A 24,024-nucleotide genomic window follows, 5' to 3' on the forward strand; every position below is an offset into this window, starting at 1 on the left:
GCTAGTGAAAAAAATAATAATTTGCCACGTACTGCCAGATAGCTCCCCGAATTTGGCTACTAATGCATACTCCCAGCAGCTACATAGAAGATTCCTTGTTCCTTATAACCTTTCTAAAACTTGATTCTATACCTGCCTACTTTTCTCCTAATAAACACACATTTAATTGTATATAGATTTATTCTTTATTAAGTATAACCAACTGAAATTTGAATGGAGAAATATTATTAAAGAGCTTGAGATGCCCAGGAGCTTACTGAGCCATCTTCATTAGGAACTGTTAGTTATACACCCGGTGAACTATCAGTTGTATAGCAAACAAAAGAATAAAAGAATATGAGAGAATTACTTCTTGTAATTATGAATATATTTTTTATCATATCAAGAGTCTTGTTTGCTCATCTACAAGTAGGGAAGTGTCAAATAACATCTAGGTTTCATTAGACTAAAAAGTCTATTATCTGTATAATAACTAGATTTTCCTGTTATGTTTCCAACTACTAGAATATACTGGTGAAGGGTATTGCATTGATAAGCAGATAAAAAGGCAGTTAATAACTTATTTTAATTTCAAGATTAAAATCACAGTACAAAATTAATTTCAATATTCCCATTTATGGTTACTAATCTAAGAAAGAGACAATTTCTTGAGAGAGAAGAAATAATATGTGAAACAAAGAGAAAGAAACAATATATGAAGAGAAGAAGAAAAGAAAAACATGTGGGCAGAAGACCCAAGTAGGTAGAACAAATGTAAGATTTATCTTCTCTACTGTTGCAGTTCCACTAATGCTGTAAAGATTTCATACTTGCCTAGAATTCTTAGAAAAATCATTTTTCAGAGTTATTTCCAAATCACAGAGTTAACAAAATTCAATAAAAATATTTAGATTGAATTGATAGGTAAAATAGCTTCTGTAAAGATTAGTCATCCCTGTCTTCAGATAGTGTTCCTTGTTACAAATTTCCAGTCTATAATATAGTTCAAAATTAAATTTTCATTAATGATCAAAAACATGTAAACATAGACACTGACATTTTGAAATTGTCATTTTAGAACTATCACTAAACATTTTGAATGTCCATGTTAAGTTTTTGGTAAGAAATGTGTACTTTTTGGGCTCCTGAGTGGCTCAGTTGGTTAAGCATTCGACTCTTGACTGTTGATTTTGGCTCAGGTCATGGTGTCACAGTTCATGAGATTGAGCCCCATGACTAGGTACATGCCAAGAGCTTGGAGTCTGCTTGGGATTCTCTCTCTCCCCCCTTCTCTGTCCTTCCCTCTCTTTTTCTGCCTCTCTCTCTCTCTTTCTCAAAATAAATAAAATTTAAAAAAAAGAAATGTGTGCTTTTATTCAAAGAGCTATATTTTGTTAAATCAATTTATTGGCCAGACAAGGCTCAACAAATGCAGGAGGAGGGATTTGCAATGGACTCATATTTTGAAATATGACTGTTCCTACTTTTATTCCCATATCAAAGAAAGAAGCACGGGGATTCTGAACAGTAAAACTATTCCCTATGGAAGTTCAAGCTCTAGACTGGCCAACAAGCTAAACATAGACCGCCTCCATTTCTACAGAATTTGATTAATACAGTTGTGGCCAGAGAATTCAGTGGACTTTAGTCCATATTATGGTAATATAATCTTTCAAATTTGAATAAGCTTAAATTGTGGCTGTTTCCCAACAACAAAAAAATGGGATGGAAATTTGTGTTGAATAGCCACTGATTACAAGAATATGATTAATGTGAAAATTGAAATTGATTTATGAGTATTGTTGTCAAGGCCTACACCATAAGTGCAATATTATCTATTGAGAAATGAGACCAGGATAAATGAGACCAGACTAGAGAATACGGACAACATTATATGTTCTGATATATTTTATAGGCTGGATAAATAATCCAGAGTCACAGATAGTTTACTGAAACCTTTATTTTTCTTTTTTTTTTTTAATTTTTTTTTCAACGTTTATTTATTTTTGGGACAGAGAGAGACAGAGCATGAACGGGGGAGGGGCAGAGAGAGAGGGAAACACAGAATCGGAAACAGGCTCCAGGCTCTGAGCCATCAGCCCAGAGCCTGACGCGGGGCTCGAACTCACGGACCGCGAGATCGTGACCTGGCTGAAGTCGGACGCTTAACCGACTGCGCCACCCAGGCGCCCCTGAAACCTTTATTTTTCTTGCCAGAATAGCAAGGATATAATTGTATCTATTTTGCCTGAAACATTAAGTGCACCAAAGGTTAATATACTTTATTTTCATTAAATTGAATCCCAAGTAAAATAGTTTCTTTTTTTTTCTCATTTACTGAAACTTTCATGTTGCTTGGAAAAGAAAGCTTCCCCACAGAATTTTTAGCTGCTATGAGAGGACAATATTTATATTAAAGAGATTAGTAATGACACTCTGAAATTTTAAGTATTATTGAGACCATATACATTTTTTAAATTTTTTTTAAATTTTTTTTTACGTTTATTTATTTTTGAGACAGAGAGAGACAGAGCATGAACAGGGGAGGGGCAGAGAGAGAGGGAGACACAGAATCTGAAACAGGCTCCAGGCTCTGAGCTGTCAGCACAGAACCTGACGCAGGGCTCGGACTCACAGACTGTGAGATCATGACCTGAGCCGAAGTCAGATGCTTAACCGACCAAGCAACCCAGGCGCCCGGAGACCATATACATTTAAATAACACTAGGAAGACCATTTCTAACATCTCACAGAGACTGTCATGAAGGAATTCTTTAGTGTGTGTGTGTGTGTGTGTGTGTGTGTGTGTGTGTGTGTGTGTATGTATTTATGTACACATGTGTGTGTCCACTGTGAAATCCTGAAACAGGAGAAACATATGACTTCTTAGATCTTAAAATATTCATAGTTAAGTATATACTCTTGCTTAAGTATGTAATTGAGATCATGGGCATTTCTTTAGAAAGGATATAACTTTCATTGTAACATAAACATTTTTGTTATATCACATGAAAGACTATTAATATTCCCACGGTTTTACATGTTACCAAATATTGGACTGACCATCTTTTGGTATAACATGATAGAAAATAGATAGTGGTAAGCCACTGTAGCTTAAGCATGATGTTCATTTACAGTGTAACTGAAATGGACCTAAACTATATCACAGGGTTATAAATCTATTTGTTTTTATTTGCTTCTTTTAAAATTATAGCTCATGACACAAAATCACTGACAAACTAGATAACAGGCACCATATTTAATGGGACTGCTTTTTAATGAAACACTAATGAGATCATTTAAGATTTTAATTCAGTTTATTAGTTTGTTAATTTCAGGCATACTTACCCACTTAGCTACCTTTTAAATTATCATTGACCATTGGCCATACATTTTCCTAAGTGAATTTTTGAAGGAAAAAAGCCAGATTTTAAAACTTGAAGTATTGGGGCGCCTGGGTGGCGCAGTCGGTTAAGCGTCCGACTTCAGCCAGGTCACCATCTCGCGGTCCGTGAGTTCGAGCCCCGCGTCAGGCTCTGGGCTGATGGCTCAGAGCCTGGAGCCTGTTTCCGATTCTGTGTCTCCCTCTCTCTCTGCCCTTCCCCCGTTCATGCTCTGTCTCTCTCTGTTCCAAAAATAAATAAACATTGAAAAAAAATTAAAAAAAAAACTTGAAGTATTTACGACATTTTTTTTATTATTTTATATGAAACTATTTAGTATATGTCTTTTTAAATGAGGAATAACAATTCATTTATAAGCAATCATGATATATACATTTTGCTTTTAGATTATGTTCATCACAGTATTTACTAGGACGTACTAATTTTTGCTAAAATCATGACCTTTTCTGTGAATATTTTGTCTAATATGGTCCTTTTGATTTTTCCCTCTCCAATTCATTTCTTCTGCACTTGGATATTTTTTTTAACAAATGAAGAATTCATTTTTTTCTTTCTTTTCATTTATTCTTTCCCTTTTTAAAAAGTTACTCACTGCAGCATTAAAGAAAAGAAAAAAAAACTATGAATTATTTTTCTAGGGGAAAAAATGTACTCTTTGCCATTCGTGTTTAGTGCTGTGTACAGATTCTCAATTGTCTATGGATTTCCCTATGAAAATATTCATATAAACTTGAAATTTTAATTTCTGTTTTTTTCAAGTGTTTTAATTTGTTTCATGAATTGAGTTTGAGCCCATAAATATTTGTACTATTCAATGGGCAATAAAGTAATTGACGTCACCTTTATTCCTACACAGAAAATTAACTGAGCCATTTCCAACAGTATTTCTATATCATACTTGTGAATTTTAAAGATGTTTTAAGTACATCAAATGCCTATCTGTTGCAATCTTTTTCCACTAAGATATTATTGAGGAAATGGAATAAGATTGTTGATTGAAATTATTTTTGTAGAAAGTCTATATATTTTGTCATATTTATTTACTACAGAACTATAGCTATTAGATAAATTGAAGTTTGGAAACAGCAACTCTATGCTATGTATTTATTCCTTTTAAATAATTTTGTCCTGATGATTGTGCATAAAAACCAAGATGCTTCTGTTATTCAAAGGACTGTGCATGGTCTTGATCCAAAATTCAGGAAATCGATCAAGGAAGGATGAGTGTTGTAATTTTACAACAACAGCCCACAATCTTATCTTTTGAAAACAAAATTACCTAGTTTATTAGTTTATGACAAGTTTTCTCTTTTGTTGGCTAAAGTTATCTCAAGTGCCACCAAAATTTATGCATTATAACTTTATCCCTTCAATAGGAGAAAACAATGTCAAACATATTAATGTGGCACTGCTTAGTATGACAATCACTCTAAGGCTCCGTTTACTTATCTACAAAATGATGTAGTTGTGTTCCTTACGATTATGTCATGCATGTGGTGTGTAATGAGAATATTAATTTTCTCAAATGTCAGTTGACTCACTGTAGCTGTAAGCTTTTCTTCCTGTACTATATTAATTGAGAGGTTTTAACATCTACGAGGATTACATCTGAATTACAACAAAATGTTTTTCAAAGCATTATGACCCAAGATGAAGTTTGATCTCCTATTTGACTCTGTGTTTAAGCATGGGGCAGCCATTGAACAGGCAGGCCCACTAGGACCTCCTATTTATGCCCAACATGCACCAGTCATAATAATACAGTATTTCTTCCTAATGAGGAATGGTTTGTAGTTGATAGTAACATATCAAAAGTTAATAATAACTATCAGATTAAAAAAAAAAGTTTGCCCCAACAATAATAGGATTCCTCACTTTTTGTGCCATTAATTTTGTTCCTAAGTCACTTAATTCTTTGAGGATTTTCTGGCTTAGTTTTTCTCAGAGGAAATGTCCTGGATTGAATGTCTTAGGTTATGGCTGACTTTTGCAGGCACACCAGATAAGTGAGATCAATTATACATCCAACAGAGAGGAAAAAGATAATGATTTTATGTGAGCATAGTAAGTCTTATAAAATGTTATGGGAAAGAATATTAGTAATTGTTAATTATGCACCTGGGTAAAACAAAAAAAAAATTCATTTAGGTCTTTACTTGAATGTATTTTGCCTAATTTTAATCAGTATAGTAGACCAAAATAATAGAAAAAAATAACATGAAATAATAAACATCGTTAGTGTGTTTGAAGTTTATGATTATTTTATATTGTATTTCCTCTGATTTTTGCGTAGCAGGAAGCTTCCAGAAATTCTGTACTTTAAGTAAACATATTATGAGGTAACAATTGGAATGTGTTGCTCACTAGTTATAATAGGTTAAGTGCCTTACCTCCAAATTTGGGCACATTGTCAAACTATTTCCCAGGCACTTTCTAAGATTATGGAAAGGTACTGCTCTTTTAAAAACAACAGTTAATTAGTAATTTTAGATTAGATTCCTTTCAGTGAAGTTAGCAAACATATAACACTCAGATACACACACACACACACACACACACACACACACACACACACACGCTGGAAATCATAGCAGATGACATCTAAATGTATTTTAAATATAATCGGAAGCCTGGAATTAATTTCTTTTTGGAGCATTTTAAAAGGCATCATACTTGGGGTGCCTGGGTGGCTCAGTCGGTTGAGCATCCAACTTCAGCTCAGGTCATGATCTCACAGTTCGTGAGCTCGAGTCCCACGTTGGGCTCTGTGCTGACAGCTCAGAGCCTGGAGCCTGCTTCAGATTCTGTGTCTCCCTCTCTCTGCCTCATCCCACTCATGCTCTGTCTCTCTCTCTGTCTTAAAAATAAATAAGTAAATAAACAAAAAAAAAAAACCCAAAAGGCATCACATGAAATATTGTGATATTAAAGGATAATAGGCAATTATTCCTATATTCAAAGAAACATGTAGTAAAGATATTACTACAAAGTTATACTTCGGGTATTCAGAGTAAAACTAGAAGTAATTGATTCTTAACTGTATTTTTATACTACTCTGCCAAAGAGGATCACTAAGAGAGTCCTAATATTGTTTGACTGAAATACGAAATAAAGTATAGTGCCACTAACTGATATGCTATATTCTGGATTTTTAATTTAATTTGTATATATGTATAGAATAGTGAAGAAAGTGAGTGAAAAGTGAAAACAATATTTTAAAACATATTATGGTAAAAAATAAGATATCTAAACTGATCTATATGTTAAATTTTTAAAATGTGATGCTAATGAAAAATAGTTCTACAGGTTGATATACAAAACTGAACTGAAAGTAATTGTATGAATTATTAAAATAAAGAAAATGTCTTAAATGCTTAGAGCTTTATATAATGCTTAGAGCTAATTTTCAAAAAAACATGAATTTATAAGCTGTCTTTCTTTTTTAAATTTATAGAATTCAGACAATTTACACAGAACAAATTGTATCATTATTCAAACAAACACAGAAGACAAATCATGCAACCATTTATTTACCATGTTTGAATTATTTCATATTTTGAGTTAGCAGATCTCTGGGCTAAGGAATGTATACATGTTTGATATTCATTCATATGAAATATTTATCAGGTGTGCTAATCTGTGCCCTGTGGTATCAGACTCTGAGATATAGTAGAGAACAAGGCAACTAAATCTCTACTCTCATATTTGTGTTTCAGAGTATTAAACATATATATGTGTGTGTATACTGAGGGAGAAAGGAAGGAATAAAAAGAAAGAAAATAAAGAAACAAAGAAAGAAAAGAAAGAAAAGAAAAGAGAAAAGAAAGAAAAGGAAAGGAAAGAAAAAAAGGAAAGGAAAAGAAAGAAAGAAATTGAAAAGAGTAAAAGAAAAGAAGAAAAGAAAAGTTTATAGTTATATGATGCTGAAAAAAATGTGAATTTCATTTTTATCTACTGGGGTAGCAGTTGATGATAGTGAATCAAGGAATCCCACACACAAATATTCACACCAAGGACAGAAATGTGCCAAGAAAAAGACAGATGTTGACACAGTTAGAGGGGATGGTCAGATGGACAGGGTTGTCATCTGTGAGTTTGAGAAAATCTTTTCTTTTGTCTAGTTTTCAATTTTCTCATTTCTTTTTTTTTTCTTTTTTTTTTTAATTTTTTTTTCAACGTTTATTTATTTTTGGGACAGAGAGAGACAGAGCATGAACGGGGGGAGGGGCAGAGAGAGAGGGAGACACAGAATCGGAAACAGGCTCCAGGCTCTGAGCCATCAGCCCAGAGCCTGACGCGGGGCTCGAACTCACGGACCGCGAGATCATGACCTGGCTGAAGTCGGACGCTTAACCGACTGCGCCACCCAGGCGCCCCTTAATTTTCTCATTTCTAAAATTAACAGTAGGTCCAGATCTCTTAAGATCCCTTCTAATATTTTATATTAGACATTAAATGACTGGAATAGAGAGTTTCAGTTTTCTCTATAGTTTGTGTAACCAGTGCCAGTGGTGGGGTCTCAGTTTATGTATCTACGTAAGGTAAGAACAGAGATTATAACTGGGGCTTCAGGCTGATAATATTTCCTCCGTACAAAACCAATCACATATTTCTATTTAGGTCTCTTTACTTCCTTCTGTGGAAGAAAGATACATAGAAACACAATATTGAAAACAGAACTGGGCAATAAGCACCCCCTGATAACTTGCAAGGTCCAAATCGAGACTGTTCACATGATGATTCCTACTGTGTATTTGAAGATGGAATGTAAGGGAAGGTGCCAGCTGGGTTGTGTGTCCTGAGACAGTACTTTTAAGTTCTGAAGGAAAGAGATGTGAAGTATAGGCTAGAGGATAGTAAATGGGAGCCTCGCTGACAAGGTAAGAGACCATCAGAGCTTGGGGCAAGAAACCTACTAGCCCAATGAGAAAGGTGGTCAAGGAAAAAGTAGTTCTTGGGTCTCCTGGGTGGCTCAGTCAGTTGAGCGTCCGACTTTGGCTCAGGTCATGATCTCACAGCTCCTGAGTTCGAGCCCAGTGTCAGGCTCTGTGCTGACAGCTCGGAACCTGGAGCCTGCTTCAGATTCTGTGCCTTTCTCTCTGCCCCAACCCACTCGCATTCTGTCTCTGTCTCTCTCAAAAATAAATAAACGTTTAAAAAAATTTTTTAAAAAAGTAGTTCTTAATGGTTTGGGTAGGAAAAGTCGGTAACTCCAACTTTTGTATGTTTATTTTGATACACATATGGATATTAAAAGAAGTCCTTTTGTTCGCCACTGCTCTGATGACTATGGCTGGCTTGTGATGCCAGGTCAGGCATAAAATTGGAATGCAACTGACTTAGAGATTTTAGTGCCCAGCAGGAGAAGGAGCAAGCCCAAACATCCGGGAAAGAAATCAAGTCAGCCTAAGCTGACTGTGTAAAACCAGTTCTTTAATCTTAAAACAAAGAAATGTGAGTAAGGAGGAAACAAACGTAGAGAAAAATGTGGGATGGGAGGATGGCTCTTGAGGAGTGGCCAGACCTGAAGAAAGGACTACAGCCACCATATTGCAGTGATCGTGTTTCCAAAATGTCCAGGCACATTGCTTGTAGTAATCAAGGAGCAACATATACTTTTATTAAACCATGGGATCATAACAATTCAACAAAACTGAACCCAAAATACCATGTTTTCTGTCTGTGGCCTTCATTAAACCACTACAGTTTCCTTGACATGACATTTGCCAAAGTGTCCAGGAATAGACCTGCCACATTCTTAATTTCTTGGTTTGTGTTACTTTCTTTTCACCCCCTTTGTTTCTTCCTCATTGATATTATTTTTTGCTGAGGACGGCAAGAGGCCCACTTGGTATTAAAAAGGAAGAACACTTGTAAGAATTCAAAGTTTTATTTCAACTACTCAAACCAAAATAAATGATTTTTTTGTCTGTTTCTTAGCATATTGCTGTACATAGGAGCAGATATTTATGGGAAAATGTATGTATTACCCAGTTGATTCTCTGAATGGCTTATGGCTATAATTATTTAAATTAAAGTCTTTCTGTTCCCTCATTAAAAATAGAAAATGTGAGCCTCCATTTATTTTGGACACTTGAAAAGAAAAATAAATAAAATCCCACCATGATAGATTATAACATCAAAGAAAATTATAGTTTTTCTCTTCTTAATTAAGAATATTCGGAGAAGTAGCTGCTTATGCACATACTTTGAAATTATCACCTGAAGCAGTAACTATTAAGCTGTCTTGTCGAGTGCTGCTTGGCTTGCATTTTTAATAATATTTGTGGTACCTTGGACTTTGTACAAAGACTGAATTGCTTAATTTATAATCCTGGAAGATGCTGTTTCTCTGATTCCTCTTACTTGTCCAATTCCTCCTACTTGCTAGCAGTGTTCTATTGGAATATATGATGCAGAAATAGTTTTGTTTTTTTTTTTTTTTGTAAATGATTTAAGGTCAAAGATTTGAAATCTGTGTTTTTATTGGAGGACTGTGATAAAATAATCTAAAACAGATAATATAGCATTTTGATTTTCTTTTTTTTTCAGAGAAAAAATTTGTTGATGCCATTTTCCATTTTACGAATTCAAAGAATATATATCTATTTAGTTTTGGTACAGTAAGTTGATCATTTGTATTATTTTTATTTGGTTAGTTGATGTGCTCTTTTGCATGAAATATTAATAATGGCATTCAGTAACCATTTATAATAAAAAGATTTATAGCTGGATCACTTCAGGAAGCTAATGTAAATAGTTTAGTGACAGATTGCTGAAATAGAAAGCTGTTTTGGAAATCCGAGGCTAAGTACAGTTTATGTACATTTTGAGAGAAGACAAAAGTGAGATTAAATGAAAGAACTAAGGCTTCACATAACACCATGATGTGAAAGTGGTTAAGATAAAATCTTGATGTCTTTCTCTTGTGAATTTAAGGAGCTCAGCAGTTTTTGCTCATTAGCACATTTTACTTATGCTTGTCTGATGGCAGCTAGAATTTTGAGAGGGACCATCTGAGGTACACGATTTATGTGCATCCCTTGTGACTCCACATTTTTCACATCTTTGTCAGTTGAGCAGAATCAAGAAATAATGCTCTATTTAAATTCATGTCTAAAGAGATGAAGTTTATGAAGTTTATTATCTATAATATTTAAAGTCTGAAATCAAACTCTGGATTTATTGAAAGTCAGTATGATTTCAATGCTCTTTGTGTTTCAGGGTCATTTTTAAGGAGATATATATATATATATTTATATACACACAGTTTTGTACACAGATTCTGTACAAGTTTAAAAGACTTCCTTAAATTATAATAACATCCTTATGGAGAATAAAAACTTGGTTCTATATTGTTTAGAAAGTGATTATGGTACACTGAAAGTCTAAAAGCTGGAATTTTATTGGGAAAGAGGTAAGTTTAGATCTCTTTGACCTAATATTTTGGAAGCTATATAAATCATGCTTAATTTTTTCTATACCTTATATATATTCCAAACTCTTAATGTCATTGTTCATAAAATAATGAGTTGGTAAAAAGAATTAATGCATTCCCAGGATATAATAAGAACTCAGTATTCAAAATGACAAGGCTCTTCATATATAATTTTTGTCTCTATTTTATATCTGTCTCTAAGCTTATATTTCATAGATAAATCTATGAATAAGTTTAGCTATCCAATTTGCAAAAGAACCTAAACAGATTGGTTCAATGAAATAAGCATCTATTTTTAATTTTTAAAGTAATGAATTTTCTCTCACATTTTATTACATTGATGTGTTATTTGTAACATGCCAGAATTAAATAAATGTGGATTCACATGTTTCTTTATCCCTTCTTTTCCATATTTACTGCTTTTTTACTATTGTCTTTTTTTTTAATGTACTTCTTTTTTCTGTCACATTTTATCTACTTTCTTAGCTTTTATACTTCACTTTCTTCCAAATATACATCCTTTCACTGCTTGTTAACTGCACCCACATGCAGTTTTCTTCGTTTTCTCTGAAATACATGCTCTTTTTCCCCTGAAATGTGTGTGTGTTAACTTTTGAGTTACAGTGACTAATGTGCTATTAATTTACTTAATCTAAAAGGTATTTTTAAAGTTCTCATTATAGAGCTTCCTCTTCTGATACCATAGAGGAAGGCGGCAGAAATTTCTAGATCTGAAATAGTTTCCTTTGACTATGTTTACTAGCTATTTTCTAAATATTAAAAAAAAATTTCTTTCTATTTTACATTATATAGTGGGAAGAGATTGGCGAAGTTGATGAAAATTATGCCCCTATCCACACATACCAAGTATGCAAAGTTATGGAACAGAATCAGAATAACTGGCTTTTGACCAGTTGGATTTCCAATGAAGGTGCTTCCAGAATCTTTATAGAACTCAAGTTTACTCTGCGTGACTGCAACAGTCTTCCTGGAGGATTGGGAACCTGTAAGGAAACCTTTAACATGTATTACTTTGAGTCGGATGATGAGAATGGGAGAAACATCAAGGAAAACCAGTACATCAAAATTGATACCATTGCTGCCGATGAAAGCTTTACAGAGCTTGATCTTGGTGACCGCGTTATGAAACTGAATACAGAGGTCAGAGATGTAGGACCTCTAAGCAAGAAAGGATTTTATCTTGCCTTTCAAGATGTGGGTGCTTGCATTGCTCTGGTTTCTGTGCGTGTGTACTATAAAAAATGCCCTTCTGTGGTACGTCACTTGGCTGTGTTCCCTGACACAATCACTGGAGCTGACTCCTCGCAGTTGCTTGAAGTGTCAGGTTCCTGTGTCAACCATTCTGTGACAGACGAACCACCCAAAATGCACTGCAGCGCTGAAGGGGAGTGGCTGGTGCCCATCGGGAAATGCATGTGCAAGGCAGGATATGAGGAGAAAAATGGCACCTGTCAAGGTAAGAATTTGCCTGCAGATCTGCAGGAACTGTCTGCATCAGTTGGATCACGTATATGTATTTCCTCCAATGATTATGAGCAGATGACCTTTTACTTTGCTAATTTATGGAGATTATTTCTCTTCAAGTTTGATTTCTCTCTTCTCAGAATTTTAAAATTTCTGGCAACGATCAAAGATTTAATGTAATACTTTACTGAATATACATAATTAATACACACAGAGTGTCTTACTTGCAGTGTAGTATTTCATATTCATTTTACTTTCAGAAGTTTTATCTTGAGCAACTCAAACCAAAGGATTATTTCTTAGTGTGAGTATTGTCTGCTACAAAGTATTGTCTCTCCACGAAGAGAAAATAGTAACCTTACCTTGCTATGTAAAAGTCAAATGCAAGTGTTAGATGTGACTTGTTTGGCATGCTTTTAACTGCCTTTAAAAAGTTCTTCAGAAATAAGTTCAGCCATATGAACCCCATACGAAAATGCTGGTCAGCGTGTTGTTCACATATAATTGTTATTACAAGTTCGCTTTTAAAAATTTGCAAGTCAGGGGTGCCTGGATGGCTCAGTCGGTTAAGTGTCCAGCTGAGGCTCAGGTCACGATCTCACAGTCTGTGGGCTCAAACCCATGTGGGGCTCTGTGCTGACAGCTCAGAGCCTGGAGCCTGCTTCGGATTCTATGTCTCCCTCGTTCTCTGCCCCTCTCCTGCTCCTGCTCTGTCTCTCTCTCAAAAATAAATAAACATTAAAAAAATTTTAAAAATTTACAAGTCAATATTGAATGCATAATAAGTAGTACCTGAGAAAATAACTTTGGAGATGGAGCCAACACAAAACGCTTATTTCAAATCAATTTATACTTGGGGAATTTTTTTTCTGTTTTATTTTCTTAATTGAAATGTGATCATGTATGCTGTCCCCTTCATTTGAAAATATCCTTCTTTTGCCCACAATGTGGTGAGTTAAACTTAGATGTTTGTCAATGGCTTTGGGGAACAGGGTTGTACTTTATGTCAAAGTGAAGAACAGTTTATGAGGAAGAAAACACTTTTACTTAAAAAAAATTCATTCATCCTTATGAACCTTTTTCTACCATGCTGTGCACATGCTAAATAGGTAATGAGACTTATTAACTGAAGAGAAAACCAAATGCCGAGAAGTACCCTTATCCCGCCTGGTAGCTTCAAGTACATTTTTTTTTTCAAAATCCACTATATAATGTGAATCAGACTTGCTCAAGTTTGTTCAGGCCTGACTGTAAATTGATTATAGATCCAGGGGATCAAAACTGGGGAAATTACCTGTAAATCATAGTGATTTTGATTAATCATTTCTCTCTAGAAACACACTGCAGCATTTAAAAAAAAATTTCAGGGCACCTGGGTGGTGCAGTTGATGAAAGCATCCGAATTTGACTCAGGTCATGATCCCATGGTTCATGAGCTTGCACCCTGCTCCGGGCTCTGCACTCTCTCTCCTTCTCTCTCTGCACCTTGTGGGATTCTCTCTCTCTTTCTCTCTCTCTCTCTGTCTCTCTTCCTTGCTCACTTGCACTCTCTCTCTCAAAAATAAATAAATGAAAACTTCTTTTTCCTCATCAGCTCATATTCTGTATCCCTACAATATCATCTACAATTAAGTTTATGGTGTCTACAACTCTATATACCTTTATATATGTACATACATATATGCGAAGTTTTATTAAATCACAATTATGTTTTGGAAATCATTTTTAACTTTCCAGGGAAGTTAATTATATTTTATTTGGGGTTAGATGTGAAGGAAAGTTCTAAGTAACATTATCTTAACTTTTCTTTTGAACAGCTCTCTGAGTGTAACGTGAAGATATATGTAATTGTAGAATCAAAGCAGGAGATTAGGCATAATCCGTTGAATACATTTCATTATTTTGTTTAAAATATTTATAATATAAATCTTACATTTTTAAAATTTCATTTTCTAATATTACAAAGCAGCACGCTATATTTGATTGTTTATGTCACTTTAGAGAATGATATGTGGTCAGTTCAGTGCAGAACACAGTGACCTTTGTCTTCATCCAGATGGACCGAGGGTATAAAAGACCTCTGCCTTTTTAGAAGCTAATTATTTATTTCGCTGGGATTAAAACGTTCTCTGCATGCTTGTCATGAAAGTATCTTGGGAAGTAGTGTTCTGACAGAATGTTTCTCAATCCAGGCGTTCAATGCATATCTTTCTCTTCCCACACTTAGTTAGAAACCTAACTGAGAGACAGTGGGGTAAATCAGAGAGGCTAGCTACATTGTAGAAAACTTCACTAGGCTGGTCTGTCTAAACTCATTTATTATCTTACCCTGGTAATAGGAACAAAGGTTGTGGGGTCATGAAAATAGTGAACTACCCAGCCCCAGAGGGTGTTCTACACAACATAGTCCGTTTAAATAGTGCCTCTTGGTGTTTTCCAAAATACAGATGGCATGTGGCCACTCTATGAGGAGTTTCAAATGTTTACCCTATAAATAACCTACTTCATTGAATGAATAAATAAGTTTTGAATGCTTATTTTGGAGAACTAAGGTATCACAGATATTCCTGAGACATTTATATCTACACGTAATAAGAATATGCAAATGTAAATGTCCCTGTGTGTGGCATATAAAATTCCATCATAACTTTAAATAATTCTGTGATCTTAATATGCTATCTTCAAACCATTAAATGTGGATCTTGATGTTTTTAAACTATTCTTGTTAGGGCAGAAATCTAGGGAGCATTCCTAACATCTCCTTCCTACTCGCTACCTGGGTCCTATTTATCACAAAATATTCATAGAAATCACCTCCAGGCTGTCTCTTAAAATCATCCACTTTTCTCTATTTCTTTTCCTCCAATCTATAAGTATGTCTTGTTGGAACTTTACTTTCAAATATAAGGAATGACTTTATATAATAATTTGATTTTTGAGCCATGTGAGTGTATCACCTCTACAAAAATGCAAATCTAGTGGTTTCGCACACCCATCCTTTGCTGTCCCCACTTAACCCCACCACAAACTTCAAATACTTCAATGGTTGCCTATTAAGGTAAAGTTTTTCCAGTAACTTAAGATCCTGCATGGTTTTGCCCCAGACACTTCTTTTTTTTTTTTTTTTTTCCCCAGACACTTCTTAAACTATGCTTCCTCCTCTTCTCTCTGCACTAGTCACACTGGCTTCTTTTTTTTCACCTTCTCAAGAGCAGTTTGCTGACTTATACTACTTGTTCTATGAATCTGTTCTCTTGCCCTGAAACATTCTTGTATCTACTTCACGCCTGATTAACTCTTACTAATCCTTCAGGGGTGTCCTCTGACACCCCTTCCTCAGGGAAACTATCCCTGACTCTTCAAAGTTAGGCCTCTCTGTTATTTACTTCTATATCTTCCCTTCATTGAACCATTTAGAGTTATGATATTGCATCTTTTGTTAATTTATTATTTCATTAATGACTGTCTTTACTCCCACTAGATCACACACTCCTTGATGGCAGGGATGCTGAAGGTTATCTTAAGAAATAAGAAAGAAACCATAAGTTGAGAGGTAGAGAAGTAAATTCAGGAGAAAATAGAATGGGCAAAGGTATAAAAGAAGATTGTGCTTTAAAATTATACTACTGCTCCTTTATCTGAGGAGGTTACGTTCCAGGACCCTCAGGGATGGCTGAAATTGCATATATACCAAACCCTATATATACTATGCTTTTTCCTATGATAAAGTCTAATGTTTAAATGAGGCACAGTAAGAGACTAACCACAACTAATAATAACATGTAACACTATAATAATATACTGTAATAAGTTATGTGAATGAGATGTCTCTCTTAAAATATCTTGTACTTTACTCACCCTTCTTGTGATGATGTGAGATGATAAAATGCCTACATGAGGAGATGAAGTGAGGGGAATGATGTAGGCATTGTGATCTATCATTAGGCTACTACTGAACTTCTGACAGTATGTCAGGAGAATCATCTGAGTCTGGACTGTGGTTGACTGCATGTAACTGAAAACACTGAAAACAAAAGAGTGGATAAAGGCAAACTACTATATTGGTTTCTTTTTTTTAATGTTTATTTATTTATTTTGAGAGAGAGAGCATAAGCGGGGAGGGGAAGAAAGAGAGAGAGAGAGAGAGAGAGAGAGAGAATCCCAAGCAGTCTCCGCACTTAGTGCATAGCCCCTTGTGGGGCTCGAACCCATGTCTGCAAGATCATGATCCAAGGTGAAATCAAGAGTTGAACGCTCAACCAACTGAGTCTCCAGGTACCCCTGTATTGATTTCCTTTTTTTTTAACCTTTGTATTTATTTGTAGAAAGTCTCGTCAGTCACAAAATTGACAAAGTGTCTCTCAAACCAGTCATTTCTTAGTCCTAAGATCATCAGGCCAAATGTTCAAGTTCTGTGTGTTAAACCATATATGGTTGGCATATGACATATTAACTGTGATAGAGACCATCTTAGTGATTTAGACCTTAGAAATCACATCCTGAAATGTATTTATAACATACACTTATTATACACTTACATTTAATTACTGTTTCTTTGCTAATCAAAATATGTTGGGATTTAATTAAGGATATAACTATATTAAGAAGCTGAAGCGTGAATAAATCTGTTGTAATGATCATCATATGTTAATATTTACTAAGCCTGTACTAGGATATGACCAGGTAGTTGCTCGTGTGACCTGGTATAGAGATGCAGGGCATGATGGAGTTGACACAACTAGTTTTAGAGACTAAACAATCAGGACTCAGAATGCTAGGCAGCTCATTAGCATATGATTTCAATCCAGAAGACAACCAAGAAGTAATTCAGGAATCTCTGTCTGTTTAACAACTCATGCTGTATCATCTTCTTATCCCTTTATTTAATTTCCTTTAAGAGAAATTAACTACCTTTCCCATAATACCCTGCTTTTAATGAGGGAACAAAAACTCTTGTTTCTATTGTATTAATTTAAAATATAGAATCTATTTATTTTTCTAAGGCTTACTTCTATGCCAATATTTTCAATAATAAACTGTTTTAAGTATACAAATTTATTTCTTTGAAATGTTCTTTCAGAAACTAATAATGTATTAAATCCGTTTATACAAGTATGTTTTCCTACTTGTTATTTATTATTATTTCTGATGAAATTCATGCTATTTTTGCCCCTTAAGAGTCATATGAAATTTTTTTTGAGTACAAAATTATTAGCAAAAACCCATTTTGGAAGTTTCTGCTTTTTATTGAAGTGAATGTGTTTGACAGAAGTAATTGAGTTCACATGAATCAAATGTTGCCTGCTGAGTTCTCTTGTGATTATGTTGCTGACTTAGATGCAAGGCAAGACCACTAATCTTCATCAGTTGCTAGTGGAATGAAGTAGTAATTTGAAATTACCCCTAGATAATTATAGTTTCACTTATATCAAATGGAGGAAAGAGATTTAGATTGTGGGTCACTGCCAAAACCAGTCAGAGTGAAGAAGGTATATAGTGCATGCTAAAACACAGGGTAAGCGAGGTTACATGCCAAGGGCTGTGGAGAAAAAGCACTTATTAATTGTCCAACTGGGAGATGATTGCATAGCAAGGAAAATGTAGTGCAAATACCGAGCTCAAGAAAAAGCCTTGATTCAGAAACAGTCCAGATACTGCAGGGAGTAGTATGTCGATCATTCATACTTCTGGTGCATATTTATGTTTGAAACAAAATTGACTGGAAATATAGAGTATTAGGTGCTTGTGTAATTATGCACTAGAGAGCCTAGTTATTTTTAATTAGGCACATTACCAAAGAACATCAAAGGGGTTGAACTTTTTGGTTCTATTTGGTATGCTCTTTTATGCAACAAAAGGAAACTGATTTTAATTTCAAAATTTTAACAAAAGATGGTAATTGTGGAAGTACAGAATATCAGTGGTGCGTGTGTGTGTGTGTGTGTGTGCGTGTGTGTGTGTGCGTGTGTGTGTCCTGCTTCTGAGAACTATCACCAAGACAAGTAAGTGGTTAAATCATTTCATCCATTTGTAGGTATTATATATGAGAATAATGAAATTGTTTCTTTTTTCTTTTAATTCCTCAATAGTTTTGGATTAGTTGTGTCACAGTTTTAGAGCATACTTTGCATTTATTTTTGTTTTTGTTTTTTGTTTTTGTTTTTTTTCTAAATCAGGGTTTCTCAACACTGGTACTATTGATATTTGGGGCCACTGGTTACTATTGATATTTTTGGTTGAGTGACGGGGTAGTCCTAGTCATTGTAGGATATTTCCAGAATCACTGGCCTCTAATCCACTAGATGTAGTAGGACACCCCTCCCCACTTTGATAATCAAAAAAATGCCTCCATAGAGTGCTTAATGATCCCTGGAGGCATAATTCTAACCAGGTCAGAACCACTAATTGTCTATGTAAGTAGATGTGCTGCTAAAAACTAAATATGTCTATAGACTGGTTGTCTTTACAAAAGTGAATCTTTTTCTTAAAATTCTGCAGAATGAAGGATGTGTACATTTGGAAATATGACTGATTTAACTTGGATATCGTAGGGAACATGCTGCTTGTGAGAGGCAGCATACTCTAGTGGTTTGAACACGTGGATTCTGGCCAGAATGCCTGTATTCCAATCCTGTCTCTGCCATTTATCAGCACTGTATCCCTGTGTACATCATCGAATCTCTCCACTCCTTGTTTCCTCCATCTCTAAGTCATAGCAATACTATGAGACATTACATGGAAATTACTTACTTCCTAGCACACTGTACTTACTCAGCAAACATTAGCTACTTCTTATAGCTCTCATTAAAAGTAAAATGTATTTACAGGAGTATATGTTTGTCAATTGCCAAATACAACGTAGTTTCAGGTTAGAAAATTCTCGAGTTTTATCAACCTAGAAATTATATTCTTGAGCAGTATCATTTATTATCAAATGATAATCCTACATTTTTATTTATTGGATGATGAAAACTATGTAAATATATTAGAATCTCTTTTATAAAGATTTGCTTCCTGAGTATCTATTATGATTCATTCTTTATTATTATACTTAGCACTGTATTCCATGTATACAATTCCTGTATCCTAGGAATGCAGACACATAGGTATACAAACATACATATATTGGGGCGCCTGGGTGGCGCAGTCGGTTAAGAATCCGACTTCAGCCAGGTCACGATCTCGCGGTCCGGGAGTTCGAGCCCCGCGTCGGGCTCTGGGCTGATGGCTCAGAGCCTGGAGCCTGTTTCCGATTCTGTGTCTCCCTCTCTCTCTGCCCCTCCCCCGTTCATGCTCTGTCTCTCTCTGTCCCAAAAATAAATAAACGTTGAAAAAAAAATTAAAAAAAAACATACATATAGATTCACATCTACAGTTGCAGTTTATGAGAGTTGCTAATGGCAGTGTGAGTGTGTAAGTTTAGGTAGGGAAGTAAGAAAATAGTTCTCTGAAAAGTGATGTTTAACCTAAATGTGGAGTAAAACAAAACAAAACAAACAAAACAAAGCAAAAAACAATGATGTAAAGATATACAGATGGCATAACAAGCAGAAGGAGCTTTCAGTGCAGAGATCCGTTGTATTACATTAATCAATTTTACGTATATCTTTTTTCTTTCTAAAATTATACTTTAAAGTGTATTTGCGTATTAAAATTAGAGTAATAAAAGAGCTACAAATTCCTAGAATTACCTGCTAAAACAGTCTGTTCATATACATAGTATACTATATCTTAAGGATAGAGAATTCCTAATATCTATGGTCAAACACAGACATATCAAACATGAAATAATTCAGTATTTTCAGTGGGTGGCTCCTTGGAAATTATTACATTCACTGAAAGTATGAAAGGTTTTTCTTTTTTAAGAATTTGATGTTTCATTGATCCAACAATGGCTAGTAACTGGTGAATCTTCTGCCTTATGTGCATAACAAAACAGGGAGACTTGGCAATGGAAGAAAGGAAAAAGAACTAAATACTCTAACAAACTGGTCTGTTTGTCTCTTAGACAAACTTTTAATCTTTATTTGCACCCTTACTTTCTCACTCATAAAAGACATTATACTATCGATAGTCTTGAGTCCCTCCCTCCTTCCCCCATCTCTCTTTTCATACATATCTATCTATCTATCTATCTATCTATCTATCTATCTATCTATCTATCATCTATCTATCTATGTATATATAGAAGGAGAGACGGAGATGGAGGGAAAGAGAATAAATGTAACACATGAATGCTATACTTCATATGTATAGTAATTCTAATACCTGGTTTGAGTGGATCTCTAGGATATTTTATTATGCTGATGGAACATTCTGTATTGTTACTGTGCAAATGGATTATAACATTAATGAACTGGAGCTCCATCATGATCATATGGATAGAGAATTAATGATTATATTTATGCTCAAGTGGCTTGCACTGTACAAAACACCTCTTGATGATAAACATTTGTTAACATGAGATGCACTGCATAGGGTCCTTTTATTATAATGTTAGTATAGAATGATAATTATTAGACCAAAAATAATTACACAGATCTTACGAAGGCCATATCTTAATTTATGTATTGAGTTGATTTAAGTATACGAGGAAACGAAAACATACTCTCTTTTATTGTTTGCTTCTTTTCTTATTATTTGGATAGCAGGAAAAGGACTTTCATGAAGGTTGATAACACAAATCAGTATAGCTCTCATGGAAAAAATTGTGTGTACAGAGAAACTTAATGTTGAAAACTCTGAGTGTAATTCAGCAAACATCTCAGTGTCTGCTTTCAGATTTTCAAGAGCAAAAAAATTCAAAAAAGTTAATGCAGATGTTAAGAAATGAAGTAGCCAACCCTTTCATAAAATAATTAAGCAAACTTACAATCTTAAATCTGAAGGCTGCTTAAGATGCAGCCCTCAGTTCAAATCTTACTCTTCCATTTCATAAATGTGTGACTGTGGACAAATATAAAACCAAACTGAGCTTAACATTTCTCCTCTGTGAAATCCTTAATAATACAATATACACGCACAAAATCTGCCTGTAAATGCATATGAAGTCTGCCTATTTCAGGAATCTTATATGGACCAGCAACATCCACATGACCTAATTTTTTAGAAATGGGGAATTTCAGGTCCCCCCCCAGAAAAACTGAATCAGAATCTACATTTCAGCAAGATCCCTTGGTGCTTTTTTCCATACATTCAAGTTTGAGAAGCACTGATTTAAAGGACTCTTGAAGTGAGTGTTCTTTTCTTTGTTTTACATATTTGGAAACTGAGGTTCAAATAAATTAGGACCATATAACTACATAAATTAGGACCATACAACTATGTAAGAAATACATTTATCCTAATCCCTTTGGATACTTGTCAAGATATTTCATTATTCATGTTGTTTCAGAACTATTATGCATTAATTTTATCTTTATCTCCTTCTCCAGATCTTCCTTAATATGGCTTTTTGATATAGATTGTAGTTATAGAACTTTTGACAGTATTAGGTCTAATGATACTATTTTCCTTTTTTAGTATCTGCTAATTGCATCTTGACTTAGAAATCCCATACTTACTATCTATTATTTCTACTATTATAATAAACAGACAATATCAGAAAATTAGGGGAACAATCAAACCACAGCAAAGTAGAGAAAAAATACAAGTGGCACCAATGTTCTAATCACTCCAAATTATGAATTTACCTATTCATTCATGGGATGCTTGTTTTTTTGTCATTGACTCACAGGAGTTCCTTACATGATTTAGCCTTTCCTCCTATTATTGGAACCAACTTTTATCTAATTCTACTATTCTCAACAATTATAGTTCAACAAAATAATTTAAACCATATAATTGCTGGACACCCCTACAAGAAATTCTGATCTCATTGTGTAGTACCAGCCAGGTTATCACTATTTTTTTTTAAAGATCCCCAGGTAGTTTATAATGTGTACAGCCGGGATTGAGAAATATTGTAATATTTAGCGATAAAATTTGCTGGCTTTTGGAGGCTAGTGTAAATTTACACACCAAAACTTCACACAGGGAACGCCACAGATTTTGATTCTTAAAGATTGATCTCTTCCCCCCATCAAGAGGCTATGCACACACAAGCCTCTTTGGCTGTCCTTGTGCACGTGGGCATTGTTTTTCTCTGTGGCTTTTGAGGGGATAGCCAGCTCTTCAAGGTTTCGGGCTTTCTGAAGGGCACCCCACTTAACAGAATGTTATGGCTCTTTTTCTTAGAGCCTGGAGTATTCAAATCCAGTCCCCCACCTTACCCCACCTGGCCTGGAGAACAGCAGGCTTAGCTCCAACAGGCTGCTTAGCAAACCGTGCTTTAAGTCCCTCTGTGTTTCTGCCCCCTGTGGCCCACCTGTCCCACACCTTCAAAAAAAATTATATATATATATATATATATATATATATATATATATATATGTGTGTGTGTGTGTGTGTGTGTTACTTATAACTTCCTTACATTGAAAACAAAACAAAACAAAACAAAACAAACCCTAATCTTTGGTCATGTTAAATTTAGCATTTCTAGGTGTCGCTGGATCATTTTCAGGTTTCCTTTTACCTTTTGGATGTTCAGATTTAGGATTAGAATTGTATATTTAACTTGAGATTCTTCATTCTCCTACTGTGCTTTGTACAGTATATAAGGACTCTTATTATTAAGAGTATATATATTATAAGTATATTATAAGTATAAGTATAATTATATAAGTATAATTATAAGTATATTAAGCACACTTAATTACAATGATTGATTTGTAGTCTGTAATCACATAGAGCCTCAATGGTAATATCAAGATTAATGAATAAAAAGCACTAATTTTTTAAGGCCATATTTCTATTACAATTAATACATTAAATGTTTTGTGCTCTAACTGTATATGTTTATTTAGTGCACCTCCTGTATGGAGTAACCTTGAAAATTCTGTTTAACCACTTTTAATGGTTGCCCAGAACACTAACTTTCTAAGTAACAAAAAAGAAGCTTACCTGTAGGTTTCAGTCTAATTGATTTATTAATATAGTTAGTTTACACTACTTACAGAAGATAAGGTAAGTATGCTATTTACCTAAATGATATAATTTGTTGCCTTTCAGTTTCACTTGTACATTAGTCCTAAAGGACATGCAAGTTATTATAAAGCAGGAAGGCATGGGACAACACGCCCTGGCATAGTTCTTTCTAGAAAGTGTATCATTCTTTAACTCTACCAATAAAAATATGAATTCTAAGCTCTCCATGATCTCATAACTTGCTTTCATTACATGAAAAGTGCTTTTGTATCCTTTATTGTTTCTGGTTTTGGATGTGGTCACATCTTATCTTCTAGTATTTTATTCTCTTTGGTGTTTAAGTGTTTTGTCTGCATTTAAGGCTGGCCAGTAGGAATTCGTGTATAAGAACTGAAGTGATTTGTTGATATGCTCTGATCTGTGCTGAGCTTGAAGATATCCTGCTCATTTGAGTGCCCTTAAGGTATAGGTTAAAAAAAGGAAAGGAAAGAACGAAGAGCCACAGTTTGTGGGAAGTAACAATTAGGGCAAATGATAATTTGACTGATGGATAACTCCATTTCTTTGATGGAATTGTTAGCAGGAATCAGACTTGGAGAATGAATGCTTCCAAAGTTCCTGCTGTGTGATTGTGAAGGAGAATAATAACACACTACTCCATATGCATAAGGGCTTTGCTTCTGATGAATTCAA

The 24,024-nt window shown here is 34.6% G+C and overlaps 1 protein-coding gene across 7 annotated transcripts in view; it reads left to right on the forward strand.

Moving 5' to 3' along the window:
• The window catches only part of EPHA5 (EPH receptor A5), a 355,806-nt gene that overhangs the window by 69,087 nt on the left and 262,695 nt on the right, over positions 1–24,024 (forward strand). For all 7 annotated transcript variants that reach the window (XM_023253073.2, XM_023253075.2, XM_023253074.2 and 4 more), the window contains exon 3: positions 11,635–12,298. In XM_023253073.2, the coding sequence (XP_023108841.1) occupies positions 11,635–12,298 (664 nt within the window). The remainder of the gene's footprint in view (positions 1–11,634; positions 12,299–24,024) is intronic.

The sequence above is a fragment of the Felis catus genome, chromosome B1 (assembly GCF_018350175.1).
Source record: "Felis catus isolate Fca126 chromosome B1, F.catus_Fca126_mat1.0, whole genome shotgun sequence".
Taxonomy (NCBI): Eukaryota; Metazoa; Chordata; class Mammalia; order Carnivora; family Felidae; genus Felis; species Felis catus.